This window comes from Strix aluco, chromosome 3 (assembly GCF_031877795.1).
Source record: "Strix aluco isolate bStrAlu1 chromosome 3, bStrAlu1.hap1, whole genome shotgun sequence".
Lineage (NCBI taxonomy): Eukaryota > Metazoa > Chordata > Aves > Strigiformes > Strigidae > Strix > Strix aluco.
In genome coordinates, this window is record NC_133933.1 from 112,101,754 (window position 1) to 112,117,505 (window position 15,752).

The 15,752-nt window shown below is 35.8% G+C and overlaps 1 protein-coding gene across 1 annotated transcript in view; it reads right to left on the reverse strand.

Moving 5' to 3' along the window:
- The window catches only part of PXDN (peroxidasin), an 86,438-nt gene that overhangs the window by 16,114 nt on the left and 54,572 nt on the right, over window positions 1-15,752 (reverse strand). The window contains exons 13-18 of the mRNA XM_074819970.1: window positions 14,134-14,246; window positions 13,006-13,162; window positions 9,193-9,301; window positions 8,606-8,763; window positions 2,600-4,103; window positions 1,640-1,774 (exon numbers count right to left, since the gene is read on the reverse strand). Coding sequence (XP_074676071.1) covers window positions 1,640-1,774; window positions 2,600-4,103; window positions 8,606-8,763; window positions 9,193-9,301; window positions 13,006-13,162; window positions 14,134-14,246 — 2,176 coding nt within the window. The remainder of the gene's footprint in view (window positions 1-1,639; window positions 1,775-2,599; window positions 4,104-8,605; window positions 8,764-9,192; window positions 9,302-13,005; window positions 13,163-14,133; window positions 14,247-15,752) is intronic.

Here is a 15,752-nt window from a genome sequence, read left to right on the forward strand (position 1 = left end):
ATGTAAGAAATGCTCACTGTGATATCGTTTACATCTCACAAAACTGTAAAGTTATAATTCTATATTGATACTTTTTTCCACCTATTTCAACCAAAAATAAGTAGGAGGCTGTTTAAACTTTATGAAAATCAACATCATATTTATACTAAGCTTAGAAGAATGGTCAACAAATTTCATTTTACCTAGTTATTGTATCATTTTCATAAGCCATTGGACAGTGGCCAATTAATTTCCAAGTACTGGGATCAGAAAAACAGATTCTGAAATTTCCATCTTGACGTGAAGTTAGGCTCCCTTCAAACATCACTCCTTTTCCCTGCACAGGCACATTTGTTTTGCATGGTGTTGGCAGCTTTGATCCTCTGCCCATTGTAAAGGCTTTTCAAAGAAGTGAGAGTTGCTTTCATTATGTCTAATAATATTTTACTATTTGCTGGCGTGTTGTTTCAAAACATTTGTATTCTTTGGACAGCAGAATTCCATTTCCTAAATATTCATTGTTTTCCTACAGTTCCTAAATGTTGTTTCAGGAAAAAAAAAAAGCCTTTGCTGGAAAAATGCACACAGGCATACACAAAAAGGCAGTATCATTATCCTGTTTTGACACAAATAGGTACTTGTCACCAGCAATCTGGAGCTCATACTGCATATATTTCTTGTTCTATTCCCTCTGCCTCCAGGCAAGAGACATTTATGTTTCACAGCTTAATTTTTAAACAGATTTTATGTAAGAAAGTTGTTTTTAAAAAAAAACATACAAAAAGGCTTGTGTTATTGACTACAGAAATAAAAAAGCCTTTATACTAACTTAAGTGGCAATTTTATAACTTACATAAAGCAAATAACATTAGATAAAGTGAATCAAATCTAATTTCCTAATTCTTCCTCTGTTTTCCTTTCACTAGGATGGGACTAATCAGCATAAGTCTTTCTACCCTCATGCCATGCAACTAATAAGTCACAAATAATGTTAAAATGAGGGAAATGTTTATTTTCAGATTCTGAACAAGTGTGTTGAAAGTACGCAAAGGAGATCTGGCTGCTGTAACAATAGCAATCACTGTTTTCCTATTTCAGGTACTGTAGAAACTGAAAATGAGAAATTGCTCATAATATGCATGTGAAGTGATTTAAGAACAATTACCAAATTGAATTCTTTGGGATAACCCATCTTCTTTTAAGACTCTTCTGGTGCACACACTGCTTGTGTTGAAATATGTATAGGGGTTATACACACAGAGTGATACTTTTCCAGTCTATGCTTAAGTAATGGAGATGGTGAAAGTGTCTCAACCACCACAATTTCTTTGCCAATAAAATAATTAAATAACAATGAAAGGAGATGAGTAACATCCACTTTTCAGAAAGGTAAGTGACTTGAATAAGTGGTAAAAAAAAAACTCATCATGTATTGGTTGTTGTGCTTTTTGGAGGTCAGTATGACATAAAAAGTAACAGATTTAAAAAATAATCATAGCTTCTAACAATGTTTTAAACCTGTATTCTTCATCTTTTCAATTATGCATTAAAATCATAAATGAAAATAAAATGGAGTTTGGTTTGGAAACAAGACATTGCAACTGTTATTAAGCATCGTCTGTTTAAAATTAAGTTTAGTTTCCATGGTATTTCAATTTACCTGTCTCCATCCCGAATACGCCTAAACTGTGTGCTTAACAGACACATCAAAGTTGGCCCCAGTCGGCTCCCTGGAACTAAGTCTTCTACCATTAGAGCAGGAAATAGGTCTATGTTCAGTGGGGAACCATACAACCTATAAATAGAAAAACACAAATATTTAATATCAAATATTTTACATTTACAAAATAACGAGTATGTGGTAAAGCTAAGGGCAAGAGATATGAACAACTCACAGTAAAAATGACAGTGCTACAACTTTTATGAACAACCTGTGGGTACATATGCAAGAAATCCTGCAATGTAGGTTTTATATGTGAGTAACATCACGGGTCTGCAAGTCTAGCCCACAATTTCCTTTTCCTAGTAGCTTTTTTCTGAGTTCTTGGAATTGTGTCTTTTTCAATAGCTTCTATTTCCTGTCCCTCTGTACATTTTTTCTTTTACTGTAGCTGAGACTAATTCTCTGTGTTTGATTTTGTGTAGGTAAGGTAGGGGTGGCAGGTAGCTGAAGACTTAGTTTCAAACATTAAAGCTCTAAAGAAAAACAGATTACTTGTAGTGAAGGATTCCACATGAAAATACAATGAACAATATTCCCATTTGACTTAGTGTACGGAATGGATAGAACTGAACATGTAAATACTTGCATGAGACTGGCATTAAATTTGATCTTACATTGAAATAACATTCGTATTTTACAGTATTTAAAAAATCAGACATTTCAAACTAATAATTTCATGGACACATATTAACTTCTTATTATTCACTGAGATGTAGAAGTGGAGAAATTATCTGCATGTGGGCATTTTCCACATCTATTTCCTGGTATGCATGGAAGTTTCTTTAAAAATCCCTTTACCCCTTTCTTAACAAATATTTTCTTCTAGATAAGACATTTAGCTATTCATTTTGCATGCACATTTAGATAATTGATTGTTTTTCTTCACCTCAGGCTCACCTGCTAAGTTTCTCCCTGATTTCAGGATTCTTAATTTCATTTTTCAGATCTTCAAAAGTCTGAGCTGAAGAAAGATTACAGTAAACTCTAAAATCATGGTAGGGAGGAATTCCATGATCTCTGCCTCTCTGAATATTCATAGCTGCCAGATCTAAAGCCACAGTACGTGCCATGGAGAAGAGTCTTTCTGTTAATTCTGTATTGAGTAATTGTGATGGGACACGCATCTTACCAGCAACACCAAACAATCCCCTTAGAAGTGGATCAATGCCTCCTTCATTTACAATCCGAAATGGAGAGAAGAATGCCTTATGAAGAGGTAGATGGCCTTGTGGAATAGGTTCAAAGTTTTCATCCAGTCGATACAGAAAAGGATTAATGAGTGTGTGACCAAACCTAAAAGCGGCAGTTGCAAACTCATTAGTTATGCCAGAATTAACACTGGGATCATAACCCTTATATTCGCCAAGCATCTTCATGCCTACCTCTCCAAAGATCTTAGGTAGCCAGTGGCTAAATGTTATGTGTTGCATTTCTGCACCAACAATTTTGCGTGTTTCGTGATATATTGTGTCACCATCCCAGTGCGGATTGAGTTTCAGTAGCTCTGTGGCAATTCTGTTGTGTTCTCTAAACCACAATGTGTGGATGCTGGTAAGACCCAGCTGTTCATTAGAACGCTGATCTCCAGCTAAAAAGCAGGGAATTGGGCTCTCATTTTCATCTCTCATACATTCTGTTGGTGGGCCAGTAGCGAATGGAAGAAGGGGCTTGCCAGACCTCTGTACGATGCCCTGTCTCAGAAGACCCCTTTGACTCGCCAAGTCTCTGATTTCTAGTGCTTCATGGTCCGAACTGCCATACACATTGGACGCATCAATGTATGAAGTCAGCTGGTTGATCTGTTCTCGTGGGTACACAGAATTCATCAGGAGAGATGTCATGCCACTTCCACAAACCGGACTGGAGCGCACAAAAAACATGCAGCGTGCACCGTTTCGAACTCTGGGATCATTTGGTGGTATCATGATCGAAAAGCATGGAGGATCATTTGTACAAACTGAACTGCAATGCTGACCATCCGAAAACCTGGCCTCACTTAGGGCAGCCACAGTGAGGTCAAGGTCGTGGTCAAGAAACTGACCCCACTGCATAAGCATGTGAGTGTACTGGTCATCAGGAGTTATTGTTTCCGTTCCGATCAGAGTAGTTGAAACCAAGCGAGGCATTGGGAGGGCATAGCCATTAGAGAGCCTCTTGGGTTCAATTCCCCGAGGCAAATTAAATCCATTTTCGTAGACTGACTTTAACAGACGTTCAAAGGCTGTCAGAGAAGCACCCCACATGGGATGCTGAAGGTTGTTGCAGGTTCCATCGTGTGTCCTGTACTTCTGGTGGAAGCACATATCTGAGCAGTTGTTCACTCGTCGATGGGCTGTACAGCCTGAGAGATTAGCTATCAGATTCAAATACTGTGGGGATACAAGGTCATTATAGTGATAACCTGAAACCAGAAGAGAGACAGAGAGAAAATCAAAGACTGAATAGACTCATGGTCCCCACAGATCACATTTATTTGAAATGTTAATTATTATATTGCATTTCCCACTAAATTAAATATCCCTATTGTTTAAAAAGAACAATAATAATCACATATGTATATTAGAGCATTGGGTCATTTGAGCAACAACCATTATTAGGTCAGGAGAGAACTTTGTAAAATACCAATTCAAGTACAACTTTTACAAAATGTTCACAAAAGAAGCTCATTACTTATTTGGTCACTTACGAAAACAGAGATATTTTCAGAAATAAAAGCCTCACATTGAGACAAATGGGAAATTTTCCCCATGTTAGTAAAAGCATTTTAAAAACTGACAGTAACATTTACATGGATTTCAAGACTTTATCTTTTGAGACTTGATAATTCACTGAACATTACTATTTTGTTTTGCTTTATTACAGTAGAAGTTCTAGAATTTTAAGAAAAAAAAAAATCAACAAAAGCCACAAATGTCCACAGGCAATACAGCTAAACAGAGGAGTGATCTCTAGGACAAGTCGTGTGGAGTAACTCACATTCATATTACCCAGGACTAATTTCTGAAGAAAACTGGTGTTTGCATAACACCTGGCACAGGTTTCCTCTGCAATCCACACCATTCACATCTGGGACTACAACATACTTACTGTTTTCCTGCATTTTTTCACATTTCATAGAAAAATAATATATACAAAATGTACATGGTAATTCATTAGAATTATGCTTTTGTAACTTCAAACTAAGGCTATGTGTTGCGTGATCTCTGCTGTGATATGATGGCATGTGGAAGGACTGAAGACATAAGGCCTCCTAGTACAGTGTTGGGTGATTGCAAATAAAAGAACAGTCAGGCTGCACCTTGTCTATGCTGTCTATTAGGAGTCACTCTACAATTGATTTTTGTCTTAGAAATATTCAAGCTTCATTACAGGAAAAAAGTCATTAATTTGGGGCTATATCTACATTATCAACTTGTGTAGACCAACAGAAATGTCTGTAGAGTGAAATTTTTGATGCAGAGAAAGACATCCCTACTGTATCCATCATGCAATAGGAGCAGGTTTCCTTCAGCTGAAAGTGGCCCTGGACCACATTTTTCACTTCATTTTAAAAGAATCCACACTGTTCAAGATTATACCACAACTCACACCAAAGCACAGTAAGTGGGGACAACTGGGAGATTCACTTCAAATGGGCCCTGCTGATGCAAAGCATAGGCACACCTTGAGTGATTAATGGATATACAGAGTGGATGAGCAAGGTTCCAGGATCCAGGAGAGAGACCAGGAGGTAGGCTATGTGGCAGGGTAGATGTACTTTTAGCCAAGTAGGAATCATCATACACCACCAGGGTTCTTGATCTGGAAAGCTTGCAGTCAGGAGTAAAACCAAACAAGGAGAATAAAGGCAGATGGAAGAAAGGAAATGAGTGAGTGTACAGTGGTACTGTGTTCCCACAGGCTGAAGGAGTTCCCACCATGATGGTAATCACTCAAGAATATGAACTGAATGCAGTTTTGCAAGAGGTCAGTGCAGGCTAATTGCACACAGAAATTTTCCTTTTAGTCCTGAGCTCAGTCCCACAGTGCCTGCAAAGACCTTCATCTATATTCAACACAAAAATGTGTGCTAGGCACATTGGCCCTCTGCCAATTTCTACAATGAAGGGCAATTTCAAACAAACCACCTAAAGCCCCTCTTTGTCTTTGCCTTGAAAGGGACTGGATCGCTCCTAGCTGCTCAGCTGGGACAGGACCTGTGCTCAGTGAGGGGATCTATGTTTTCTCAGCCTCAGGCTACATGTACTCCAAGTGGTTTACAAGTCAATGCAAAGATATTAGAGACCTAGTACTTGCATTAGGCAAAACTAACCTGTTCTTGGAGACATACAGAAATTATTTTACAGAGGACTCCCTACTAGGAAAAAGAAAAAGAAACCACAGAGCAAAACCAGTAAGTGCCACAGGGTAATGCAGCAAAATACACTCTTTGAGGATATTATTGAAAACATATTATAATTTACTGGCTACTAGGGCAGTTTAATTGTAAAACTACACCCAGAAAATGTATCTTCTTTATAACAACACTCCTTTTTAAATGATCTTCATTCATGATGGATTTCTTTCCTTATGATCATTATTCATGCAGTCTTTACATAAACATTTGTCTGCTGTTGTTATCCTGGTTGCCACCCACATTTCTGAAACCAAGTTGTGAGCAAAACTCGACTATGAATGTTTTGGGTGGAATGACCTTCATTACCAATTTAAATTAAAAGGTTCAAGCTTCTGCATTTAGAAGTTCAAGTGGGAGGCAATGTCTCATCTATGGATTAGATTCAATGGCTTTCTGAGAAGAGTGGAGGTTGCCATAAATGCCAGTCTCAGACCCTCAATTACCCCTCGCATTGTAGGCACTAACTCTGGCTCTGCTTTCCGTAAGGCTGGATGCTGAGCATTTCCAGTGCTTAAAAGCTCACTAGCTCAATTCACATAATATCAGCTATATTTTTTTCAAACTGCAAGGAAGATAATTCAGAACCATAGAAATTTTGATTAGAAGGGACCTCTTACCCAGACCAAGCTCCAGCTTGAAGCAACGCTGTCTCCAACACTGGATCAGCTAAACTGTATCCCTGTCTAGCTGGCTTGAAAACCTCCGAAGACTGAGACTCCTCAGCCTTGCTAGATAAGTTGTTCCAGTGCTGCACTGGCCTCCTGGTGAGAAAGTGTTTCCTAACATCCAATCTGAACCTCCCAAGCAGCAATTTGTGGCCATTCCCCTTGTTATACAGTCTGGCACTGCAGAGGAGAATTTGGCTCCACAGTCTTTCCTTGGGATATTCCAAGATTTTACATTAAAAAAAGTCTCTGAATGGGAAATTGTCAAGTTTCTCAACTGTTCCCAATGCAAAAGTGCTAAATAACACCTTTCATTGGGCTCTGCGTTTTGAAATAAAACCAAATAAGGACAAATATGAGTATTAAAATCTGAGCATTACACTATTAAATGAAACCAGATTTCTTTTACTATTCAAGTTTCCCTAAAAGGCAGGTTTCTATGGATTTTGTAGGGCTGAGAAGCAAGCTCTGGTTGTGAACAGAATTTCCAGTATCACAGAAAGTTGCCCTATTTTGTGTTCATTAGTTTCTATTTGTATGCTTTAATACCAATTTTTGGTAAACTTTAGGTGATTGAATTTCACTATCACAAATCCTAGTGAAAAGTAGTCAAGTAATTTTCACACATCAGATTTCATATATTCCTAGTATTATATTTGATATGCTTGCATATGCATCTAATCAGAGAACCAAATCAAATAGGGTTGCTCTTACAAAACACAAGCCTTCAAAGAATTTTGAATAAGTTTTGGTGGTAAATTATTCATCACAAATTATTTACTCAGCTCTACGAATGAGTAACAAGCTTCTTTTACTAGCAAATGTTACAGTACTCCACAAAGCTTGCAGTCTTTGGTCTTATAAATACTTGCCTAGTTCACGGTCAGAGTTAAAGTTTTCGGAAGTTACAATAAATACTCAATTATAAACATCAAAAAGAGTATAATAAGTAAAAATATTTCCCCTAGATTTTCAGTGTAGCTTTTGGCTATGTCTCAAGTCTCAAAAGCTCTCCTAAAACTCTATCATTATTTCCAAATGCTTCAGTCCTATGTCTCAAGCCTATCCGCACACATATCCACACACATTAGTTGTATATGCTCCAGCTGGATTTCATGAATTTGAACTTGGACTTCAGTAACTAAAAGGTGGAAATGTTAAACCTTGCATTTTTCTGCTTTTTATAAAAAGCAGCAAAAATTGTATTTCTCATTACATCAGATCAGTGTTAAAGGAAACAATTAGCTTAGTTTGACATGCACTTAAAGAATGCGTGGCAAATAATTCTTTGAATACTATTGTGGTACATGCAGAAACCTTGGTTTGTAAAGTATACAAATCCTTCTTGTTATATCATCTTTTCTCCTTGCCAAGGCACGCCAACACTAAATGGTTTTACTTAAAGAAACATGAATAAAATAGTGATTACTTTTAATACATAACAGAAAAGTCTGTTCTGCTACGAAACAATGGTCACAATGAATTAACACATGGCAAGTTAACAAACAGGATGCATTATGCACTTCTATTACAACAAATTTGATCAGTAGAAGAATCTGAACATGAATTTTTTCTTAATGCATTAATGTGAGGAAAAATAAAACCACTCTACTCAAGAGAGCTCAAACAGAGTTACACCATAATGTAGCAATATGCAAACCAAGAACTGAATTGGGCAAACACATATCTTTGGTAAAGTTTTGCAAAGTCAAACACTCCACTGATTTCAGTGTAATGGTTCTGCAGTTGGGACCCAGATTTGGAAAATAAATGTCTCTTGAAGTATGATGACTTAGGAAGGCAAATACACTTCAACACAGAAAATAAGGAAAGAGTACTGACTTGTTCCATTCAGGTCAACCATTAGACCATCTTGTACATGATCTTGAATAAGCTGTAATGTCCTTTCAAATATTTCCCCAGCTCTTGCTTGCTCAACAGTGTATGGATCCCTTGGGTATCGAAATAAGGCTAGCAAATCATTTGGAGAACGAGGACGACTGATAGATAATTTGAAAAAAATAGTAAGTGTACACAGGAGTTACAACATAACAATACTACATAAATCATGTAAACGTTCAGCAACATGATTAGTACATACCTTGGTTACTCATCTCAAAATGGAAGGCAAACAAAAAAAAATTTAATAAAATAATAAAACATTAAACATTTAGCAGCAATTAAACATTTAGTAGCCTTTTAACACACATTATTTCAGCAGAAAAACTGATGCAGCAAATAGAGAACTCAACAGGAGTGTTTAAACAACAGGAATCTTTACATGTTAATCTGTTAGTAGTCCCAGAAGTAACCAGATGTTAACAACGTTATTTAAATAACAAAATGGCCTCTTGCTTAATAAATACTCCATTATTTCCAGTATATACAAAATTAATTTTGAATTCTCAATATTAAAAAAACGGGGATACCTGTCAAACAGATGTGTACGTGTTGAATTTATTGCTCTGTCAACAGTTGCGATTGCTTCCACAATTGATGTTTGTACAAAAGGATCTCCATTTCGGCTGACATTAGGCACTACAGAAAGAGGAATTCAGGTTATTGCAAAAATGGCCACACATGAAAAGATGCTTCCATAAAACAGAGTCTAGACACGACATCATTTCAGTTGTACAAAGTAAACGCCTGTTCTTTAAGCATTAGTTCATCCAAACACAAAATTCTTAATAATTTTTAAATTCTGTCAAAGCATATTACAATAAAGCAAAATTCACTTAAAAGAGAAGTTAATGTAAGTTTAAAAGTCAGCTTGCTTATAATTCTTAAACAAAATAAAGTGAAGATAAATGCATGCAGTGTTTAACTGTCCATTAATTAGTCCTACAATTTCAAGTAAAAATGACCAAAGAAAAAAAGAATTATTAAGGGTTTTTTCCTGGTGTGGTGTATTATCAGTTTTCAGGTGTTGGTATCAAGAGGCTGACCTATATCCACTGAAATCAATGCAAGTATTCCCTTTGATTTGAACTAGTACTGAATTAGTACTGAATTCAGTATAAGAATTTAAAGGCTTTACAGGAATGTGTTACAAGTGAAAAATACTGACAGACTTAGTTTGCCTTTTAGAACACATGCATCACATAAACTCAAAGAGATTTCACAAAAAAAAAAAAGAATAAAACACAAAAAAAATATTTAAAAACCCACAGAATTGTATATATTCCCAAACAGCTACAGTAAATTAACACTGCTCCTCTCCTGAGCTTAGTTTAGTAAGCAACATGTATTAATTTTAAAGGTTTATAAATATTTTATTTAGTTTGAGCAGTACTTTGTTTTTTACTTTAAAATTATCTAGGTTTTCAATACTATGATAAAAATCACATGCTTAAAAGCTATTTAACGACTCTGCATAATACTGGAAACTCACTAATGCATAGGCCCATGCATCTGCCTTTTTATACAGTACTCAGTTGCAGCTGGATGTTTGTACAGCGTATCTAAGGCTAATAACCTTCCTTTCATTCTAAACCAAGAACTACCAGATCCAGGGGCAACAGCTAACAATTTCCAGAGTGTGTTTAGATTGGAAAAGTCACACAGGAAGAAGGGTAAAGTAGGGAGAAAGTCCAAAGCAAATACACTGGAATAAAATCAGCAGATGTACAAAATCAGCTGACATAAAAATTGTTGTTTGCAAGCTTTTCATTACTTTTTTTTTTTCCTAGGCAGTATTTGATTATTCCCTCATAACTGACAGCTTAGGCTGTGTCTATATGAGTTTCAGAGTCTAGACCTGGGTAATCAAACTTAACCATCTCTACCGTCAAATAAAACAGTCCCGGGTACTTTATAGCTGTGGTTGAAGCCCCTTTCTCTGCCCTGAGGCCAGCTGCCTTGGGCTGCTGACAACATACTCCCAGCATACAGCATGAGCTGATTCTTTCCACAGTGCCTAATGGCAATAGTCCCTGATCTGTCCTAACTATCATCTGTCCTCCTTGATTGACAGCTTCATTTTCATAGCAACCATAGAGAAAGATTATCAGATAAGATACTTATTTTAAGAAGAAATATCATTTTCAGGTTTGGTACCCTCATTTCAGTTGTTTCTGAGAGTGCTTGCGTGCCATGAACCATCTTAACACTGCAACATTGCGGATTGTAAAAATTCAGTTGCTGGTTACCTTCCCTAGTGCTGTCTATGGCAGATGTAATCTCAGTGCTCACTTTAGATATGTGTTTTGCAGATCTGGCTTTCTGATTAATGGTACATGTGGGATGAAGCATAAACTTTGGTCAAATGTTAACTATACTGTACTTTTTGTTTAGACTATTTGCTGCCAGTAGTTCTCTTTTCAGGCTAATAAACATTAAAAGTTAAAGCTCCTTGCAAGCCTTTCACACCATACCTTTTTGGGGGGGGAGGGGGCGGGGGAAGAAAAATGGCAATTTTTTTAAGCAACAAAAAAATAATCCATGCACATCCTGTCTTACACTTAAGCCAGAGACTTTTACAAAACAGAAAAGGACAGAATAAAATGGTAAAAGACAAGCATCTTTAAAATACTATTGAAACATGGCCAGAAAAATCTGTCCCCCCAAGCTTCTATACACTTCGCTTTATTCTGTCTCACTGTTAAGAAAAGATTTTTATGCATTAGGAACATTCATAAAACATTTACTTTGTTTAAAGGAAATGTTGACATGCAAGTTTTTAGGTATTTCTGGCTATGCCATTATTAATACTATGCAGATAGCAAGTATCCAGTACTTATAATCTGTTCACTTATCCTCCTTGCTTCTCTGACAGCTTCATTTTTATAGCAACCATAGAGAAACAGTATCTGATATCCCACTAGCTTTAAGGAGAAACACCATTTACAGTTTCAGACTGAATGCAGATTAATCAAGGGTAGTTTCACTAATTTTAGGTTTATTGATGCTACAGTTTACAGTTATTTACAGAAAAATAGCCACATTACAATTAAATACTGCAGCACCAAGTTTTGTAGTTTGCTAATTTCAGCAGGTAAGAATGAGCAGTTACACCAGCACTAAGTGAATGAAACTAGTTTTCATTGGGGTTGTAGTCCAATTCATGGTTTCATTTTTCAGAGCTCTTATTGATTTGAGATCTGGCTAATATTTTTAAAAAAAGCAACCTCTTTTCTGTGCATCTCCAAGCTCCATTAACCAAGACTAACTGATTTTTACGAACTTTCTTTCATTTGCAGACTTCATATATATGTAGATGAAACCTTATCATTGAATGATTCCCAGTCCTGCAATTTTTCTCTCAGAAATCTTCTTTACAGATTGAAGAAATACTATTTTTGATAGAGGAGGGGATAGACTGATAGTCTACTAAAAACAACTTAAGCCAGGGAACATCATAGTTTTATTAATACCAAGTGATTGATATCATCATAATCAATAAATTAGAAAAATCACTGATATATATTTATGAATTTAGTAAAAAAAATACAGAACATTAGACACAGTACTGGGAAACAATATCCAATACTCATTTTTCAATGATACAAAAATATTGTATAATATTTTCTACTGAAATAAGAAAAAAAAAAATCAGTTTCCTTAATATTTTTCATCAAAATGAGTCTGAAAAATCAGCAGTTTTACTCAGTAAGTCAGAAAAGCATTAGGGTCAGTCTGTGTAACAAAGCTATTTCCTTAGCCTCTTTGGCTGCTTTATTACCAATTATTATGTATTAATAATTGATAACTATTATTTGCCATTATTACTTTTAAATAATTAGAATTAGCTCAAATAGTCTTCTTGTCTTTCTGTTTCCTGCTCTAGCTTCTTAAGATCATTATGACTTTCCTGAATTCTTTCACAACGGTTGCAGCCTAATTTTCAACCAAGTGCTGTCAGTGTCCCTTTAAAGATGCCACAGGACGTTTTGTCAAGTTATCCCTAAAGATTAGGCTGTGTATTCAACTAGCAAATTCTAATAGGTCCAAATAATATCTCAAGAGGAAAGTAGTATGACTAACTGGAGCCCAAAGCATTGTTTGTTTTGAAGCTTAACTTCTAGAGACATTTTGGCTGACATATTCCCATCTCACTCACATCTGTGCAGATAGTTGCCTCAATTAAATGAAGGGGGGGGGGAAAAATAGAGGATGATAGGAGAAAATAAAAATACAAATAAAATAAAGAATTTAACATTTGATTAACTTTTTTGCATCTTACAAATTAAGCAATTAGCATAAAACTAATAGTCTAACTCATACCTCTAATTCATGCACCTTACCGTTAACACTGAGCACCATACTAACAGAGGAGTATCCTATGGTATTCCGGGCAACACATTCATATCGACCTTCATCAGCAGTTCCAACATCCCGAATGGTGAGAAATCCCTCTGGACTAACATGAAATTTTCCACTCTCAGTTACCTGTACTCCATCCTGCAGCAAAGCACAATGTTTAGTTATTCTAAACACTCTTTGTATTCAAAACTGAATTCTTTTTCTCTTTTACTTTTATATTTTATATTTCTGTTTTGTATGCCAAGATAATAGTCAAATAGATTTAGATACTTATATAAAAAACTCAGACACTGTTACGTTGACAGGAGGACTTGCATGTACTTCTAAATTCTACAGTGTATTTATTTACTTCTAAAAGTACTCATTATTATAAATCAAAGTATTTTAACAGTTATAGGTCCTCACCACATAAAATTTCAGACCCAAAAATAAGATAGCAGCTCTTGAGAACATATATATATTTGATTTTAATCAAAATTAACCAAAACTAAAAAAGATCTCAAGAGCTTTGTAAGTATCAATTCTCCATGTGCTATGCACTTAGAAGCTCTTTAAGGTACATTAAAGTATATTTTCTAATGCTTACTAATTGAAGAGGAGACAATCAGGAAAACTGAAGATCAATATTGGCAACCCATTACTTCACCAGTAATACTGCTAATAACTCTAATAGCTTGATATAACAATTACTGCACCAATGGAAATCAAAGCCACAGAGTTACTGAAGAGTTACTGAAATATGTCCTGGTTGAAGTGTCAACCTAACAGTGTCAAAAGGCTCAGCAATATAGTATTTTTTATTGCTTTGTATCTATAATATCATGGAAAGTGTGAATATTAGTAGGATATTCATGCAGAACTGTCACCAAAATACACAGGCTGGTCTGTACAATGACTTTCATAACCATATATATACTTATATATATGAAATTCAGGTTTGGTACCTATATACATGCTCTGTATTAAAGAAGATTTGCTGATCCAACTTCAGGTAACATTTTCAGACACCAGAGCAAGCAATAATTTGACAATGTGCACATTAAATAGTTCGTTATGAAGAGACGGAAAGGCCACTGCCTTTCTGCAACTAACAAATAAATAACTAGTACCTTATTCCATGTAATTACTGGCTCTGGCTCTCCTTGAGCACTGCATGGGATCTGCACATTTGTGCCAACCTCCACTGTCATGTCACTGGGAACACTGGCAAATACAGGAGTCACTAAAAAAGCAAACAATACATTGACGAAGTATGAAATACAATTTGTGCAAAAGACGATCTAAAAAGAGGTAAGCACTGTTTATTTTTTTCGGTTACCCAACATTTCTTAATCTGTAACCCTATTCTGCCTGCAAGTTGCGTATACGTTTATCTTAGAAAATTCCTTATTCCTGATGTCTGCTTCAGGCTGATTTTTAAGTACTCCTAACTTCTAACAAAACAGGCTAGTAGTTGTCAAAAACTTTTAAATTCTGTAAATTAAAAACTCTGAAAAAAATTTCTGTTGAATAGCTAAATCTGAACAAAGTCACCAGAATGAATATCCCATCAACTTCTGTAATTTTTTTTAAGTTTTATTTTTTTTAATAGCAACTACAGAGATTTCTTAGATGATAAAAGCAAAACTTTTCACAACTCATTCAACTGTGATTCCCTCAGCCCAGCTTGCTGAGTTGCTAAGCCTTCACAAAGCTCCTACCTCCCTAACACCAATGAGCCTTAGGCCTTAAAACATCAAAAGATCACCTTTAGTTTTAAGGACACAGGCCACACAGTTACCTAAACCAGTGTGAAGGAAAATAATGCATTTTTTAATCCTAATTTCCTTTGAATCGAGATTGACATCCAGCACTCAGATATCATCATGAGAAGAACACACAACATTATAAAGACACTGAGAACTGTATTTCTGCTGTAACATACCAATATTTTTGAGGGAATGGGAGGGCGCTGTGTTTTTACAGAGAAATATTTGGCCACAGAGCATACATTTATACTACCAACCAAATCTGGCCCTGGAGTTAAATTGTTTGTACGTAAATGGCTGTCAAGGACCAGAAACCATTTCAAATAAGGCATCCAGAGGCAGGCATCCAGCACTGGGAGGCAAGAGAGTCTGGCTCTGTGGATGTGAGCCATATCATGCCAGCAAACAGACCTGGACCATTAATTTGTATTCATTAATACAAATTTAGCCACAGTGAACACTGACTAGACATTCTTCAGATGAACAGTCCTTTTGTTAGAAGCCCAGAAGAAAAAGTTTTTTCTTCTTGCACAACTGAAAACAGCATTGCAATGAATGTATGGAAAGCTCAATTTCAGGCTGCATATGCAGCCTTCATTCTTGTATTTACTATCTTTTGGTGACTGGATTTTGCAACCCAAGTTACATAATTTTATTAAACTTTACTCAAGCTCAGTGAAGTTTAACACAGCTGGAAGGTTATAAAACTTTTTAAAATTGAGTTTTATTTTATGGAATTTTAGTCAACAATTTTATAGAGGTGGAAAAAAAAAAAATCTCAATTTTGACAAATCAATCTCCCACTACTGCTCTTAACTAAAAAAACAAAAATCAGTGGAATTTTTTTCTGACAAACATCTAAGCTCAGGATTAGACATTTGAGCCCCTTTCACTAAAATACTGTTTAAAATGAGGTCACTAGCAAGAAATGCTTTGAATTAAAAGTTTAATCTCCTTGAATTTAGTTAAACACCAAAATA